Source organism: Boleophthalmus pectinirostris, unplaced genomic scaffold (genome assembly GCF_026225935.1).
Source record: "Boleophthalmus pectinirostris isolate CB_2022bp ecotype Guang Dong unplaced genomic scaffold, ASM2622593v1 HiC_scaffold_11, whole genome shotgun sequence".
In the NCBI taxonomy this organism is placed as follows: Eukaryota; Metazoa; Chordata; class Actinopteri; order Gobiiformes; family Gobiidae; genus Boleophthalmus; species Boleophthalmus pectinirostris.
This window is the reverse complement of record NW_026570994.1, coordinates 5,828,321-5,845,934: the sequence shown is the minus strand read 5'-3', so window position 1 is coordinate 5,845,934 and position 17,614 is coordinate 5,828,321. Positions and strand designations below refer to the sequence as shown.

The 17,614-nt window shown below is 40.3% G+C and overlaps 1 protein-coding gene across 2 annotated transcripts in view; it reads right to left on the bottom strand.

The window, feature by feature from the left end:
- Window positions 1-17,614, bottom strand: part of LOC110170916 (receptor activity-modifying protein 1-like) — a 110,707-nt gene that overhangs the window by 7,053 nt on the left and 86,040 nt on the right. For both annotated transcript variants that reach the window (XM_055164902.1, XM_020936600.2), the window contains exon 2: window positions 13,737-13,875. In XM_055164902.1, coding sequence (XP_055020877.1) covers window positions 13,737-13,875 — 139 coding nt within the window. The remainder of the gene's footprint in view (window positions 1-13,736; window positions 13,876-17,614) is intronic.

Here is a 17,614-nt window from a genome sequence, read left to right as displayed (position 1 = left end):
ACAGAAAAACAAATAGTAAACAGAGATATGAGGACTGTACAACAAGGACAGTTTATTTGTATATCTAATTGGTACACAAGAAAACAACTGCATGGAACTCTACCAGAACAGAGTTTCTGTGCTGTGGTGCCATACCCAGTGGTGCATGAAGTATTCTTGTTACTGAAGTAAAAGTACAGATGCAGAAGCAAAGTGTAAAAGTAAAGTAAGTAAATGAAAAATCTACTTAAAAGTGTAACTTGTGTAACTCTTCTGGCGGAGAAAAGCTTTGTTGCTTTGTCTGGAATGTTTCACAGTATGGCATTAAACCTTTCTATGTTCATGGAGATCAAACCAGACCAAGTTACAGGTCAGATCTGTGGAGAGTTGACCCCGCTCACAGTCAGAATGATGTTTTTCTAGGTACTTTTGAGCTAAAAAAAAAACACCTGTAAATGAATAAATGTAAAGAAGAGCTGTTTAATGTCATACTGCGGAACATTCCAGGCAAAGCAATGACATTTCCATAGAAACAAGCAGGTGACGGACCCCCAACCAAAAAGTTACATAATGACCTTTTAAGTAAAAGTACAGATAAAAGCAAAAAGTTACTCAAGTGAAAGTATTAAATTATCTGTTTAAAGATGTACTTTTAAGAGTACAAAGTCGAAGTATTTCACACAACTGCTAATTTGTAACTGATAAAAAACAAAAAACAAAACATCTACATACTTTTGGGCAACAGTCGCAATATGAATACATTTCTTAATTTTTCTAATGAATTTTGTATTTATTTTTGTTTGCTTAAAACCAAAGCTTGAACTCAAAACCTTTAGTTTGAATGTTACTATGAACACGGTCAAAATAACCCTTATGAAAAATATATGAAAGATACTTTTACTTTTCAGTCCTGTTCAAAATATAGTAAAGTAGAAAGTGCATATACTTGCTCTCAAATGTAGTGAAGTAAAAGAAATTGTATTTAAGTAAAGTACAGATAGTTACAAATTTTAAGTACAGTATTTTACTACGTGCACATCGATACCTACACCACTGGCACGGTAAGTGGGCGGGGCTAAAAGTTCAAGATGTTATTGTTTTGCCGGGAATGTTCCATAGTACCCCATTTAATAATCCATTTGGCATTTATTAGACCACATATGTTTTTATTGCTCAAAAATACATTCAGCATGGGTGACATAGGCTGGTGGGTGCTCCTAACCCTAAGGAGGGTATGAATAGAGCCCGGGAGAGATCTCTAGATTACTCAGACATACATGAATGACATCTAAACCCTTTCCAAAGATGAGAGAACAAGACAGTGTCCCTCATTTTTCTAACATTGCGATGAAAAGGGTGTATATTTGTGTGTATATTTTTGCATAAGACTGAGGACTTGCAGTATTTATGAACCTGTGCCAGAACTCTGATCCTGCTGTATGCACGAGCACCCGGTGATAAATGTGGCGGGAGAAAACCAGCGTCATTTGAATGAAACGCCCCGAAATATTCACGTCTCAAGTGGCCTCACTCCCGGGATTTACGGCATGGAGAATACAGGAACATGCTGCGTTTATATGAAGAGGAAATCATAAAGAATTACACAAAAAAGAAGAAAAAACAACATGTATTAGATGCAGTACGTTTCATGATGTTAAAAGTTGTTTTCCTTTGCATTTTGGCATTTGTCTGACATTCGTGCGTGTGGTGCACCATCAGCAGACTTGCCGTATAATTTGTGCTCAGGTCAGTTTTGATAAATCCCGAACACCTCGTTTTTGTCGAACACCAAATTTACCAATTCGCCTTATTGCAATGCCACAAGTAAGGGCCATTTTGTATAATACTCCCTCTTTGGGTTCTATGACACTTCTCTAATAATAATAAAAATATGAATTCTTACAAACATATACACACCATCCTGGTCTTCATAGCGATTTCTTTCAATTTTCTTTCACTTTTCAGTGTTCTGCCACTCTAACAAATTCTTTTTCCAGCATATAAAAAGTATTTTAATATTCCAAAATTACTCAAAACCCTGCAATAATCTCCCAAACCCCAGTCATAACTCATACTCAATAGCCTCTTTGTACAGCTCCATGTATTTCCACTCTTCATAAAGTTGATGATGACTTCTCCAATCCTCTTTTGGCCTGTGGTACAATATTTCCAAAACCATAATGAGATTTTCTGAGCTGGTGAGAACAGCTGTTTATCCATCTTTATTTATCTGCACTTTAAAAGCCAACACTGGTGGAAAGATTGACAATTACTTGAGTAAACGTACTGTTACTTGGCTGCTTAATTACAAGTACAGGTACTGCTGCCAAAACTGTACTTGGTATTGTGTAAAATAGTTCATCAAAAACATGTCTGAAGAGGTTTTAGATGTCATCCATGCATGTTTGAGTAATTTAGCGATCTCTTCCTATTCAAACCCTTCTTAGCTGTAAGATTCTGTACAACTCTCCGTCCACAAGCCTACGTCACCCACGCTTCCACGCGACAGTTCTCCATAAATATACAAAAACATGATACAAAACAACACACTACGACTTCACAAACCTGGTGCAATGTGCAGTAGTTTTATTAGCAGAATGGACGCCGACAAAAACAAAAGTGAAACTTATAAAACGCGTTGTTTTTGGCAAATATAGCATTTTCAAAACAATAAAAGGTAACATGGTGATCTAAATATGTTACATGTTAACAGTTAATAAAAGTAAAAAAAATACAAATGAAAAATACTACTCAGAGCACTGATTACTTGTGTGTGTGTGGTTGTCAGTATAGAAAGAAACAATTCAGACTTGTACAGGACTCAGTAACATCTATAATTTAAAATGTAACTAAATTCAATGACATGGCTAAAATTATATGCAATTACTGTATTTAAATGCGCTTAAAATCCGTTAATTTTCTCAAAAATCGACAGTGCGCCTTATAATCCAGTGCGTCTTATGTATTAATTCTGGTTGTGCTTACTGACCTCAAACTGGCCCTCAAAATCTGTCAAAATGTTTTATTACGACTTTGGTAAACTATGAAGCCGCACCGCATGATGGATTGTTGGAACATTACGGCCGTAGTCAGGAGCCGACAGATGCTGACTGCATCAGGGCACAAGGAGCAAACTGTTTTTTTCAGCACTTATAGTTTATACAATTTAGATATGCAGTTTTAAGTTTTGTTTCTGTAAAACGTAAACAAATGTGCACAAAGCTGCATTAAACACATTATTACTCAATGTGTATTTGAGTCCTCATACGAAATTTAAAAAACAGACTTAAATGATCCATCCACATTCACAGTCATAATACACATTAACCAAGACAGAGGCAACTCTGAGCGAATTACGCCACGATCTGCCAATAGATCGTGGACGCCTGGGCGAAGGGATCAGTCTCAAGTGTCGTCCGTTTATTTCGCTTAATGCTCCTTATAATCCGATGTGTCTTATGTATGAAAATAGACGAGAGAATTGAACATTATTGATACTGCGCCTTATAATCTGGTGCACCTCATAGTCTGAAAAATACAGTACAAGTACATGTTCAAAAATCTACACATAAAAGTACGATTATACCACAAAAATACTGCACAATTACAGAAAGCATTGTTTTGTTACACTTGTGTGGGTCTAGGTTTATAATGTGCTGTTAGGGAGGCCGGGAGGACAAGGTCAAATGGAGATTTACGTGGATTTATCTGGTGGATTTGGTTACCTGTTAACATAATGAGTACCTTGTGTTTGTGTTTTTACCAAATTGTGTGAGTGTTTTTTTTTTGTTTTTCTGAAAGAAGTATTATTTCACTCATATTGTTTCCCAAAGACTGGGTCGTTTCTTTTGGGTTGCCTTGTCACGATCTGCATGTAGGTCTGTAACATACATTTCATACAGACACATGTTGAAATGTTAAACCATATTTTGTACAATTTGTAATCTTTTTGTAATTATTTTATTGACTATTTTGCTCTAATCTTGCTGGTTTAATGGAATGTTGAAAAGAAAAAGAAATGGGCTGCATTTAAAGTCCAAATAGGTGACTCATGGATCCTTTTCCTTTCTGGTTCAATGACTGTTTTTCATTGTTTAAAACTTGACTAATACTAATTGTTCAGAGAGGCACAATCACTCAGTCAACAATAAAATGTCCTCATCAAGGTTCAATAATGCTGAAATCCACCTTTATTTTGTGATTTACAGATAATTTCTATGGACTTAGATTGCAAAGGTTTGTGACTTTAAAAATATGGGTCCCCAGAAAAAAAAGTTTGGAAAACACTGATCTAATTTATCCATAACAGTAACTGATTTTTACTGTCCAAAGTTATTCCTCAATTACATTAAGAATTCGGAACATCCTGATTATTTACCACAATGACTATATAAGGAATTTCACAACTTGCGGAGACAGTACAGCTAACAACAACTAGCATGCAAACACCCTGATTCTTGGACAATAATGCTACGTTCAGACTGCAGCCTGAAGTGACCCAAATCTGATTTTTTGGCCCCTATGCTCCTGTATCTGATCTTTTAATGACAGTCTGAACCACACAGATCTGATTTTTTCAAATGCGACCCAGACCACTTGGATATTTGCTCCTAAAACCGATACAAATTTGTTCATTTTGACATGTGACTTCAGTCTGAACGGCCAGGTCACATTCATCCACCTACACGTCAGGCCCAGAGTCTCGTCAATGGAGGGAAAGTGAGGTTAGCGAGTTCATTAATATTTGGGGGGATCGGTATATTCAGGCCAAATTGAAGGGGTCTTATCAGCAGTGTTGGGAGTAACGTGTTATAAAAGTAACAAGTTACTGTAATGCATTGCTTTTTGCTGTAACGCAGTAACGTAAGGCATTACAGGGAAACATTTTTTTTAATTGTTTACTCAGTACAAATGTCAGTAACGCGTGTTACAATGCATTTTAACTTGGACTGAAGTGGTGGCATTTTTGTTTTCACCGCAGTATCAGCAGCCGTGAAACTCCTGAGACACGCCCATGTAGACTGTCGGGTGACTAAGGGAAGGATGGGTGTAGAGCTCCTCGCTCCACGGGGCGAACCACAGCTGGTGCCCAATTGTGCTTTGTGGACACCCTGCTCCACGGACTCGGGTTCTCTCTGGGGCGGTCCTAGATTCCAAGTTCCAGTCCAAGATTAGTCGTGGTTTGGTCCTGGTTTAGCCCTGGTTCTGTCCAGGTTCAGCTCTGGTTCAGCTCTGGTTCAGTTCTGGTTTAGTCCATATATGGCGCAAAATTTCAGCATCTTGGCACAGTTATTTTGGTGAGAGTAAGTTAAAGTGCTGCAATAGTCATGTAATGGCTTACATTTTAAATGCAGTAATATTGTAATGTAACAAATTACTTTGAAATGACACTAAGAAGTAATAAATAACACATTAGAGTTTTGAAGTAACTTGCCCAACAGTGCTTATCAGAACCAGGCTTTTTTAAAGATGATTGCCAAAGAAATGTCCGAGCGCAGCTACAGTCGGTCCTGTCTCCAACGTCAACAAAACATAAAGAGCCTGTGAGCCAAATACAAGGAGGCTAAAGACTCCAACAAACGAAGCGGCCGTGGACGTGTAACCTGCCCATTTTACCAAGAACTGGACCGTATTTTGGGAGATAAGCCCCGCGTTTAGGCGACGTCCGTAAACACTAAGCACGCTTGGTGCTTGTGACATGTTTGTCGTCATGTCCTCCAATGTGCACGCGGGACACTTTTGGGGTGTTTAAAGTTCACACTGGAGATTATTTACAAGTCTCATTTAATTGGAAAGGTGAACGATCTCGCAAAAATGACGGATTTCACAGAAAAATCCAAATTGAGCATTAAGCCCTGCAGTCTGACCGTAGCCTAAAACATTTATAGTCATATGCAGAGCTGCTCAAACACATGGGAAAACACCAGCACATACCCTTAAGACCTAGTTTAGACATGGAACTATAATTCATGCATTTATTCTTTATTTAAACATTATAGCCCCACTGAGATTTGGAATTTAATGTTCAAGGTCTCATAGGAAGCCAAGTGGACTTTTTTTTTAGTGTACCCAGAGGAAACCTACGCAGACACGGGGAGAACCCAGAACCTCCTTGCTGTTTTGTCTAACTATGAAGCGTCTTAGTCCGCGATCATCAAGAAGTGCGTCTGGGTGGTTTGGCGACGCTCTACGGCCCCGTCGCATTTCTCTTTCCTCGCTTCCTTCTCCACAGTTCCTCGATTCTGCAGGAAATGGGTGAGGAAGTCCCGCCCACAGAGGAGACAAAGTGAAGAGAGCGGATATAATTTCCACTGAGACCAATAAAGTTTGATTCTTTTCTCTGATGTCTCGCTCATGTTTACTACTTCCTTCCGTGGTTTTCTTTGGGACACCATTTAATAAGACACATCTGATTGAGGAATCAAGGAGAAGGAAGCAAGGAAAGAGAAATGAGACACAGGCTTTGAGACATTATTAATGAACCAATAACCTTTTAAACTGCAATAGATACAGTGCAACAGATAATAGATAAGTGTTGATTTGTGTGTTTTATTGTGTATTTTATTGTGTTTTAATGCATGATGTGTTGTTTTGCTTTGTACTTACCTCCTTTTTTCTTTTGTCCACATCCTAAAAGAGTTTAAAATATTGTGCAGTGGTAGTGGGATAGGTTTTTTATTGGTTTATGGGTTTTAAAGGGCCCATCTCATGCAAAGTCAACTTTTCAGAGCTTTCTACCTTCTAAGAGTGATGTGTGGGCCTTGTATATGTCACCGAAGTGGTTTTTAGATTGAATCAGTGTTTTTTTTAACAAATTGCAATGCGTATTTCTGCCACCCTCCCACGTGACAACGAACTAAAGCTGCTACAACGATGAAGCGGCTGCTATACCTATGAAGCGTTTGACGTAGCAGAAAGCGCATCGCTCCCGCCCCCCTCCCCCGCTCCACCGCCTCAGCCCCGCCTCCACCCCACCTCGACTGACAATTCCCACATGAACACCTAAACAAAAGCGACAGCATAAGCTCATTGTTCTACACTGCAGTGAACACGATATAATAAGTTTATCTATTAGTGTTTATTAATACTTTACCAATCAGTAATGTTCAGCTGATGTGGACGCGGGGCTTGAGCTTCGTGCACCTCAAAGTCCTTGTCTGATTCCAGGTCCAACACATGTGGCTGAATGCGCTGTAACGGCCATGATGAATAAAAGTTTATTTCTACCACTATCAGGGTGCACGCCTTTAAGGGCGGCTCACTCAGAGCCTACGTCACGTTTGGAGGGCGGAGCCTGTGCTTTCTCAGGACGGGCGGGGGGATGAACAATAGCCGGCCTTTCATAGTTCCTGGTCTGTGACTGTCTCCAAGAAATCAGTAAGATTTCATCACTATTGTGTAACAGGATGTTCCAAAACCCAAATTGTGCTTGTTTATGTGCAGAAGATACAATGTGAAAAGAGTTATTTTGCATGAAATGGGCCCTTCAAAATATACTTAGTGTTAGTGGTTTTATGGTTTTTATGTAGATAGTTGGGGCTTTAATAGTTATTTGGGTTTTGGGTTTGTTTTATGGAGTGTTAGGTCTGTGTTTTTATGTTAATTTTTTACCATCCCTGTTGTAGTTATGGTAGTTTAACCCTAGTCTGATTCATCAGCCAATTTCATTTCGTAGAAACCGTCTGACCTCACAGCGTTAGAATTAGTTCGCTCAGCGGTAGGCGGGTACTTTTTTTAATTTAACCATTTGCTGCTATTTCGTTGTGACATATGTAATGCACCGCTAACGTAGTTAACTCGTATATTAAGATTTTCCAAATCCCATAGGAAGAAGGGCAATAACATCTTTCCTCTTGATAAAATTCACCAAACATTGTCTTTGTTCCAGCTTTAAATCCTCGATCTTGGAAATCATTGCCAACACAGAATATATGGGTCTTCACTGATTGGCTGGTGCCCAAACTCGCACTTCTGGGTTTTTTGCCAACCGTCTAGTGTATTCTGATTCCTGACCTAGTCACTGGAGAGAAATTAAATTGACTGGAGGCACTAGGTGGTGCCACCCTGGCTAGTTTTACCCCAGATATAAGGCGCCTCAAAACATCATTCTGTGCTCTGCTACTGGAGAGGAAATTGCTGCCTGCCTCCATATTGCACCTTGCACTTTTTGTAAACTACTGAAAAACAAAAAGTTAAACTGTGGACCACATTTTCACACCTTTGTCTGTTTTTAAACTTTCTCACTGAACCCCAACCCACTCACGGTCAACCTACTTCACACCGGTCCTGACCCAAGTTTATCTGTAGTGCAGCGGGTCCCAGGTCATTGTCATACTCTGCCTGGAGTTCACTGTGGACTCAGGAGCCATCCCCGAATTCTCTGGTCTTACGGCATCCCAAAGCCATGTTGAGGCTGATCTCGAGTGATCCTGCACTATATGTAGAGTGACCAGACGTCCCTATTTACAGTCCCAGTTTGGAGACCTGTGTCCCCTCTCCTAGCAGACTGATCTAAAACCTTTGATTTGTCCCAGTTTTATACAAGAAATGTCAATTATTTTGACCTATCTAATCCCTGCCAACAGTAAAGAGAGGCATAATTTGTCTTTTGTTTAGGCGAAAAACAGAAAAGCTGCTTAAAAAAGAAAATGTGACTATAGTGACTCATACTGTATGTTAGTCATGAATAAGTCCTGAATGGGTCGAGTGCAGAACAATGTTGTTTAATTACGCACTCGTCTCACAATTTTATTATTACCAACCACTCCAAACTGCGGGTGTCCCAGTTTATAATTTTTGAAAATCTAGCTATGTGTTTATGAACAGGTATGAAGTCAGTGTTTTTGTGAGTGTAACTGTGGATTTCATTGTAGGAAAGCGCCCTGCCCAGTGTGAGCCCCATTAGAGCAGTCCAGAAGCCTTCTAACGCTTTTAACGTGCTCTATGTAATATTTTGGTTGGGGGTCTGTCACTTTGTTTCTATGGAGAAGTCATTGCTCTGCCTGGAAGGTTCCACAGTATGACATTAAACAGCTCTACCTTACATTTATTCAATTACAGGAGGTTTTATAGCTCAGACATACCTAGAAAAACAGGTATTGTAAGTGTGAACGGGGTCGCCTGTCCACAGATCTGGCCTGTAACTTTGGTCTCCCTAGCAGTAGTAGTAGCAGTAATAGTAGAAGTAGTAGTAGTAGCAGTAGATCTAGTAGTAGTAGTAGTAGCAGTAGATCTAGTAGTAGTAGTAGTAGTAGTAGTAGTAGTAGCAGTAGATATAGTAGTAACAGCAGCAGTAGTAGTAGTGATGTTTGTTGTAGTAATGGAAGTAAAGGTAGTACAAGTAGCAGTCATAATGTTAGTAGCAGTTGAGTTAGTAGTAGTGGGAGTAGTGGTTGTGGTAGTAGAGGTGGTAGAGGTAGTAGTAGTAGAAGTAGTAGAAGTAGTAGTAGTAATAGTAATAGTAGAAGTAGATCCAGTAGTAATAGCAGCAGCAGCAGCAGCAGTAGTAGTAGATCTAGTAGTAATAGTAGTAGAGTAGTAGTAGTAGTTATAGTAGTAGTAGTAGTAGCAGTAGGTCTAGTAGTAATAGCAGCAGCAGTAGTAGTAGTGATGATTGTTGTAGTAGTGGAAGCAGAGGTAGTAAAAGTAGCAGTCATTATGTTAGTAGCAGTTGAGCTAGTAGTAGTGGTAGTAGTAGTAGTGGTAGTTGTAGTGGTGGTAGTAAAGGTGGTAGTAGTAGAAGTAGTAGGAGTATTGTAGTAGCAGTGGTACACTACAGTAGTTGTTGTGATCGTTGTCGAAGTAGTAGCAGTGGTAGTTGTCGGAAGTATTAGTTGAAGTAGAGAAGTAGAGGTGGTAGTGGTACTGATAGTTGTAGTAATGAAACTTCACCAGAAAAGTTACACAATGCACCTTTAAATCACTGCTTAGAGTTGAATACAACTGCATACGAAAAAAAGTTTTAACTGTAAATGTGAATGAATCAAAATATCATTTATAAATTTTAATTAAGACAAATTAATGAATGAATAAATTATCTGAGACTCTTTTTCAACGTACCTTCTTAACTGTGTTTCAATACATTGCTTATGGAATAAACAGAAAAATTCAATATTTGCTGAAAACAATGTATTCTGAGTCTCCCCTCCCTTTGCTCTCCGTGCTAAGTCACTCACCCCTTCAGAGCACCTCCACAACACAATCAGTGCCCTTCCGCAAATGAAACTACTGCACATCGCATCAGGTTTGTTTTCAAGTTGCCGTGTATCATGTTTTTGTGTATTTACAGAGAATTGTTGTTTTGTGGGCGGAGCCTTGTACAAAACCTGACAGATAACCATAAGGAGGGTCCAAATAGTGCCCGGGAGAGATCACTTAATGACTCAAACATGCATGGATGACATCTCAAACCTCTTCAGGCATGTTTTGGAAGAGAGAACAACGTTGTAACGGTAGAAAGCTTCAAAATGTTGCATAATCCTCCCGCTGTAAACACATAGAAAAAGGATAATTTTGGACACTATCTGATCACAGAGGTCTCTTATATAAAGTGGTATTTTTGTCTGTACTTCTTATTGTGTTTCCTGTTACTTCTATGACTCATCCTGCGATTGGCACAGAGTTTGTTTTGAAGTATTCTGGGCCTGGGTACGCTACATGACTGTACTGCAACGGGCTCCAAGTGGGCAACAACTGTCAATAATAAGATGACATCATAAAAGAATACACAAATACAATGAGCAAGTACCCATCCAAGTGGAATAGTAATAATAGAAGTTGTCATAGTGTAGTAGTAGTAGTAGTAGTAGTAGTCGTCGTCATCATGGTAGTAGTCGTAGCAGTAGTCGTAGTAGTAATAGTCATGGTAGTTGTAGTAGTAGTAGTCATGGTAGTAATCGTTGTCATGGTAGTAGTCGTGTAGTAGTCGTAGTAGTAGTAGTTATGGTAGTAGTCATGTAGTATTAGTAGTCATGGTAGTCGTAGTAGTAGTAGTAGTAGTAGTAATCATGGTAGTAGATTTAATAGTAGTAGTCGTTGTCATTGTAATAGTTGTAGTAGTAGTAGTCATGGTAGTAGTCGTAGTACTCGTAGTAGTAGTAGTAGTAGTCGTCATGGTAGTAGTAGTCAGGTAGTCATTGTCGTAGTAGTAGTGGTAGTGGTAGTAGTAGTAGTAGTAGTCATGGTAGTCGTAGTAGTCGTCATGTTGTAGTAGCAGTGGTTGTTGTCAGAAGTAGTAGCTGTAGTAGTGTGGATGGTTGAAGTAGTAGAAGTAGAAACAATAGTACAAATAGCAATCACAGTGTTAGTAGCAGTTGAGCTGAGCTAGTAGTAGTAGTAATAGTAGTAGTAGTAGTAGCAGTAGCAGTAGCAGTAGTAGTAGTAGTAGTAGTAGTAGTAGCAGTGTCAATAGTTGAGGTATAGGTAGTAGTTGCGATCGTTGTCGGAAGTAGTAGCAGTTGTAGATGTTGGAAGTAGTAGCAGTAGTTGTGGTCAGTAGTAGCTATAGTAGTGCTGGTGGTTGAAGTAGTGAAAGTAGAGGTAGCAGTAGTACAGATTGTTGTAGTAATAGTAGTTGAAGAAGGAGTGGGTAGTTGTAGTAGCAGTTGTTGTTGTCGGAAGTAGTAGCTGTAGTAGTGTGGATGGTTGAAGTAGTGGAAGTAGAGACAGTAGTACAAATAGCAGTCATAGTGTTAGTAGCAGTTAAGCTAGCTAGTAGTAGTAGTAATAGTAGTAGTAGTAGCAGTAGCAGTAGTAGTAGTAGTTGTGGTCAGTAGTAGTAGCTGTAGTAGTGCTGGTGGTTGAAATAGTGAAAGTAGAGGTGATAGTAGTACTGATAGTTGTAGTAATAGTAGTTGAAGTAGGAGTGAGTAGTTGTAGTAGCAGCGGTTGTTGTTGGAAGTAGTGGCTGTAGTAGTGTGGATGGTAGAGACAGTAGTACAAATAACAGTCATAGTGTTAGTAGCAATTGAGCTAGTAGTATTAGTAGTAGCAGCAGTAGTGTCAATAGTTGAGGTATAGGTAGTAGTTGCGATCGTTGTTGAAGTAGTAGCAGTAGTAGTTGTTGGAAGTAGTAGCAGTAGTAGTTGTTGGAAGTAGTAGCAGTAGTAGTTGTTGGAAGTAGTAGCAGTAGTAGTTGTTGGAAGTAGTAGCAGTAGTAGTTGTTGGAAGTAGTAGCAGTAGTAGTTCTTGGAAGTAGTAGCAGTAGTAGTTGTTGGAAGTAGTAGCAGTAGTAGTTGTTGGAAGTAGTAGCAGTGTTAGCTGTTGGAAGTAGTAGCTGTAGTAGTGCTGATGGTTGAAGTAGTGAAAGTAGAAGTGATAGTAGTACTGCTAGTTGTAGTAATAATAGTAGTTGAAGTAATAGTGACGATAGTTGTAGAAGTAGTAGAAGTAGTAGTAGTAGTAGCAGTAGCAGTAGTAGTAATAGTAGTAGTAGTAGTAGTTATAGTAATGTTTGTAGTAGTAGTAGTAGTAGCTGTAGTAGTGCTGGTGGCTGAAGCAGTGAAAGTAGAGGTGATAGTAGTACTGATAATTGTAGTAATAGTAGTTGAAGTAGTGGTGAAGGCAGCTGTAGAAATGGCAGTGCTAGAGGTAATAGTAAAAGTAGTAGTAGTAGTAGCAGTAGAGGTATTAAGAAGTAGTAAGAAGTAGCTGTGGCGGTATCAGTAGTAGTAGTAATAATAATAATAATAATGTGTGTAGTAGTAGTGGTAGCAGTAATAATAATGTTTGTAGTAGTAGTAGTAGTAATAATAATGTTTGTTGTAGTAGCAGTAGTAGTAGTAATAATAATGTTTGTTGTAGTACTAGAAGTAGTAATAGTAGTAGTAGTAGTAATGTTTGTAGTAGTAGTAATAGTAGTAGTAGTAGTAGTAATGTTTGTAGTAGTAGTAGTAGTAGTAGTAGTAGTAGTAATAATAATGTTTGCAGTAGTTGTAGTAGTAATAATAATGTTTTTAGTAATCGTAGTAATAATAATGTTTGTAGTAATCGTAGTAATGATAATGTTTGTAGTAATCGTAGTTATAATAATGTTTGTAGTAATCGTAGTAATAATAATGTTTGTAGTAATCGTAGTAATCATAATGTTTGTAGTAATCATAGTAATAATAAAGTTTGTAGTGGTGGTAGTGGTAGTAGTGGTAATTATCTGTTGGAAGTAGTAGTTGTAGTAGTGGTCATGGTTGTAGTAGTACAAGTTGCAGTAATAGTGTCAACAGTTGAGGTATAAGTAGTAGCTGTGATTGTTGTCGAAGTAGTAGCAGTAGTTGTGGTCAGTAGTAGCTGTAGTAGTGCTGGTGGCTGAAGTAGTGAAAGTAGAGGTTATAGTAGTACTGATAATTGTAGTAACAGTAGTTGAAGTAGAGGTGGTAGTAGTACTAATAGTTGTAGTAATTATAGTAGTTGAAGTAGTGGTGACGACAGCTGTAGAAATGGCAGTACTAGAGGTAATAGTAGTAAAAGTAGTAGTAGTAGTAGCAGTAGAGGTATTAAGAAGTAATTGTGGCAGTATCAGCAGTTAAAGTAATAGTAGTGGTAGTAGTCAGATGCAGTAGTGGTAGTAGTCACAGAAGAGGTGTTACATTCCGACCCAAACGAACATATTGTGTGCGGACATGAGCAAACAAAGGCGTACATTCCGAGCGCTTCGTTATCGCTCTTGTTCTTCGTTAATTGGCGCTCGCCGGCTCCATTAGCTCGTCTGCGCGTCCGTCGCCGCTTCGCTCAAAGCAAATACCGTTTCTCGCGCATGAACTCACCCCATTGTGTCGCTCCAGCTGCACCAGAGCCGGCGGTCCAGGGATGACATGTCTGCGTCGAAGTTAGTCATGCAGAAACTCCCGATCATCTCCCGGTAGAGGCCCGGGTCGCAAGCGGAGACGGAGGGCAGGATCTGGGCTGGAGAAAATGGGGGGAGATGACACGGGGTTATCGCGGGTCATGTTTTGATCGTTGTTTAGTTTAGTTCTGGTAGATTTGATTTGGTTTTTTTGGTTTACTTTGGTTTTTAGTTTAGTCTTGGGCCAGTTCTGAGCCAGTCCTGGTCTAGTCTTAGTCTAGTTCTGGTATAGTAATGGTCTAATCTTGGTCCTGGTTTAGTCCTACTTGAGCAACTGTCTAGTTCTGGTCTAGTCTTGGTTTAGTCCTGATTCAGCTCCTGGTCTAGTCTTGGTCTATTCCCGGTCTCGTCCTGCTTTAGTCCTGGTTTAGTCCCGATTCAGTCCTGGTTTTGTCCTGGTTTAGTCCTGGCCTAGTCCTGGTCTAGTCCTGATCTAGTCCTGGTTTAGTCCTGGCTTGTTCCTAATTTAGCTCCTGGTTTAGCTCTGGTTTAGTCCTGGTTTAGCTCCTGGTTTGTTCCTGGTCTAGTCCTGCTCTAATCCTGGTTTAGTCCTAGTTTTGTCCTGGTTTAGCTCCTGGTCTAGTCCTGGTTAGTCTAGTTTAGTCCTGGTTTAGCTCCTAGTTTAGTTCTATTTTAGTACTGGTTTAGGTCTGCTCTAGTCCTGGTCTAGTCCTGGTTTAGTCCTGATTGAGCAACTGTCTAATTCTGGTCTAGTCTTGGTTTAGTCCTGATTCAGCTCCTGGTTTAGCTCCTGGTCTAGTCTTGATCTAGTCCCGGTCTCATCCTGCTTTAGTCCTGGTATAGTCCCGATTCAGTCCTGGTTTTGTCCTGGCCTATTCCTGGTCTAGTCCTGGTCTAGTCCTGGTTTAGTCCTGGCTTGTTCCTAATTTAGCTCCTGGTTTGTTCTTGGTCTAGACCGGCTCTAATCCTGGTTTAGTCCTGGTTTAGGTCTGCTCTAGTCCTGGTTAGTCCTAGTTTAGTCCTGGTTTAGGTCTGCTCTAGTCCTGGTCTAGTCCTGGTTTAGTCCTGGTTTAGTCCTGATTCAGCTCCTGGTTTAGTCCCAGTCTAGTCTTGGTCTAGTCCTGGTCTCGTCCTGCTTTAGTCCTGGTCTAGTCCTGGTTTAGTCCTGGCTTCCTAATTTAGCTTCTGGTTTAGTTCTGGATTAGTCCTGGTTTGTCCTTGTCTGGTCTTTAGTCCTCCTTTAATCCTGTCTTGTTCCTAGTTTAGCTCCTGGTTTTGTTGTGGTTTAGTTTTGGTTTATTCCTGGTTAGTCCTTGTCTGGTGTTCTAGTTTAGTCCTGGTTTAGCCCTGATTTAGTCCTGGTCTTGTGCTAGTCTAATCCTGGTTTAGTCCTGGTTTAGTCCTGGTCAAGTCCTGGTTTAGTCCTGGTCAAGTCCTGGTTTAGTTTTGCTTTAGTCCTGGTTTAGTCCTGGTTTAGTTTTGCTTTAGTCCTGGTTTAGTTTTGCTTTAGTCCTGGTTTAGTCCTGGTTTAGTTTTGCTTTAGTCCTGGTTTAGTTTTGGTTTAGTCCTGGTTTAGTTTTGCTTTAGTCCTGGTTTAGTTTTGCTTTAGTCCTGGTTTAGTCCTGGTTTAGTTTTGCTTTAGTCCTGGTTTAGTCCTGGTTTAGTTTTGCTTTAGTCCTGGTTTAGTTTTGCTTTAGTCCTGGTCAAGTCCTGGTTTAGTTTTGCTTTAGTCCTGGTTTAGTTTTGCTTTAGTCCTGCTTTAGTCCTGGTCTGTTTATGGACAAAATCTTAGTTTAGACCTCTATCACAAACATTTAAAGGCACATTATGTAACATTTCTGCTGAAGTGTCTAGTGTCTGCCTCTTGTCCTTGAAGATGCCATCGCTTTGTCTAGAATGTTCCACAGTGTGACATTAAACAGCTCTACCTTACGTTTATTCAATCCCAGGTAGTTTTACAGCTCAAAAATACCTTGAAAAACATTATTCTGACGGTGAGCGGGGTCGCCTCTCCGCAGATCTGACCTGTAACTCGGTCTGGTTTGGTCTCCTTGAAGATAGAAAGGTTTAACGCCGTACTGCGAAACATTCCAGACAAAGCGATAACATCTCCATGGAGAAAAGCTTTAACGAACCTTCCATGAGAAAACATTTACTGCGTTTTATCACAAGATCAAGAGTCGGGTCAGAGTTTGGTGAGGCCATTTTCTGTTTATATCTGCTTTTTGTCGACTTGAGCTGCTGCGTTCTTTCTCGTAGTCCTCCAGCTAAAGAGGAGGACACTGTTTTGGAAGCCTCAAAACGGCCTGGTACGGTTTATTTAAAGGTGCATTGCGTAACTTTTCTGGTAGAGGGTCCACGGCACAATTTTCAACTTGTCTGTTTTGTGTTTATTCCATTACAGGTGTTTTTATTGTTTAAAAATACCATGATAAAGAGGCGTTCTTATGATACACTTAGACGCCTCTGCACAGATCTGACCTGGATCTCGGCCTGCTTTCGTTTCTACTTATCGTCATGGAGATAGATGAGATTAATGATTTATTTTGGAACATTCCTGGTAAAAAAAAAAAATGACAGGTCTGTGTGTGAATGAAACAAAAAACAAGTTCAGATCTGATTTTTGAGAAGAAAACAACATTAGAACATGGTTTAGTCCTGGTTTAGTCCTGGTTTAGTCCTGGTTTAGTCCTGGTTTAGTCCTGGTTTAGTCCTAGTCCTGGTCTAGTCCCTGGTCTAGTCCTGGTTTAGTCCTGGTTTAGTCCTGGTTTAGTCCTGGTCCTGGTCCAGTCCTGGTTAGTCCTGGTTTAGTCCTGGTTTAGTCCTGGTCCTGTCCAGTCCTGGTTTAGTCCTGGTTTAGTCCTGGTTTAGTCCTGGTCCAGTCCTGGTTTAGTCCTGGTTTAGTCCTGGTCCAGTCCTGGTCTAGCCCTGGTTTAGTCCTGGTCTAGTCCTGGTTTAGTCCTGGTTTAGTCCTGGTCCAGTCCTGGTCTAGTCCTGGTTTAGTCCTGGTCCAGTCCTGGTCTAGTCCTGGTTTAGTCCTGGTCCTAGTCCTGGTCTAGTCCTGGTTTAGTCCTGGTCCAGTCCTGGTCTAGTCCTGGTCTAGTCCTGGTCTAGTCCTGGTTTAGTCCTGGTTTAGTCCTGGTCCAGTCCTGGTTAGTCCTGGTTTAGTCCTGGTCCAGTCCTGGTCTAGTCCTGGTTTAGTCCTGGTCCAGTCCTGGTCTAGTCCTGGTTTAGTCCTGGTCCAGTCCTGGTCTAGCCCTGGTTTAGTCTTGGTCTAGTCCTGGTTTAGTCCTGGTTTAGTCCTGGTCTAGTCCTGGTTTAGTCCTGGTCTTTAGTCCTTCTGGTCTAGTCCTGGTTTAGTCCTGGTTAGTCCTGGTTTAGTCTGGTCTAGTCCTGGTTTAGTCTGGTTTAGTCCTGGTTTAGTCCTGGTTAGTCTGGTTTAGTCCTGGTTTAGTCCTGGTTTAGTCCTGGTTAGTCCTGTTTAGTCCTGGTCTGGTTTAGTCCTGGTCTGGTGTAGTCCTGGTTTAGTCTGGTTTAGTCCTGGTTTAGTACTGGTTTAGTCCTAATTTAGTCCTAGTTTTGTCCTATTCTGGTCTCCTTCTAGTTTAGCCTGTTCTAGTCCTGTTTAGTCCTGTTTAGTCCTGGTCTAGTCCTGGTTTAGTACTGGTTTAGTCCTGGTTTAGTACTGGTTTAGTCCTAATTTAGTCCTAGTTTTGTCCCGGCCTATTGCTGGTCTCCTTCTAGTTTAGACCTGTTCTAGTCCTGGTTTAGTCCTGGTTTGTTCCTGGTTTAGCTACAGGTTTAACTGTGGTTTGTCCTGGTCTGGTCCTAGTTTAG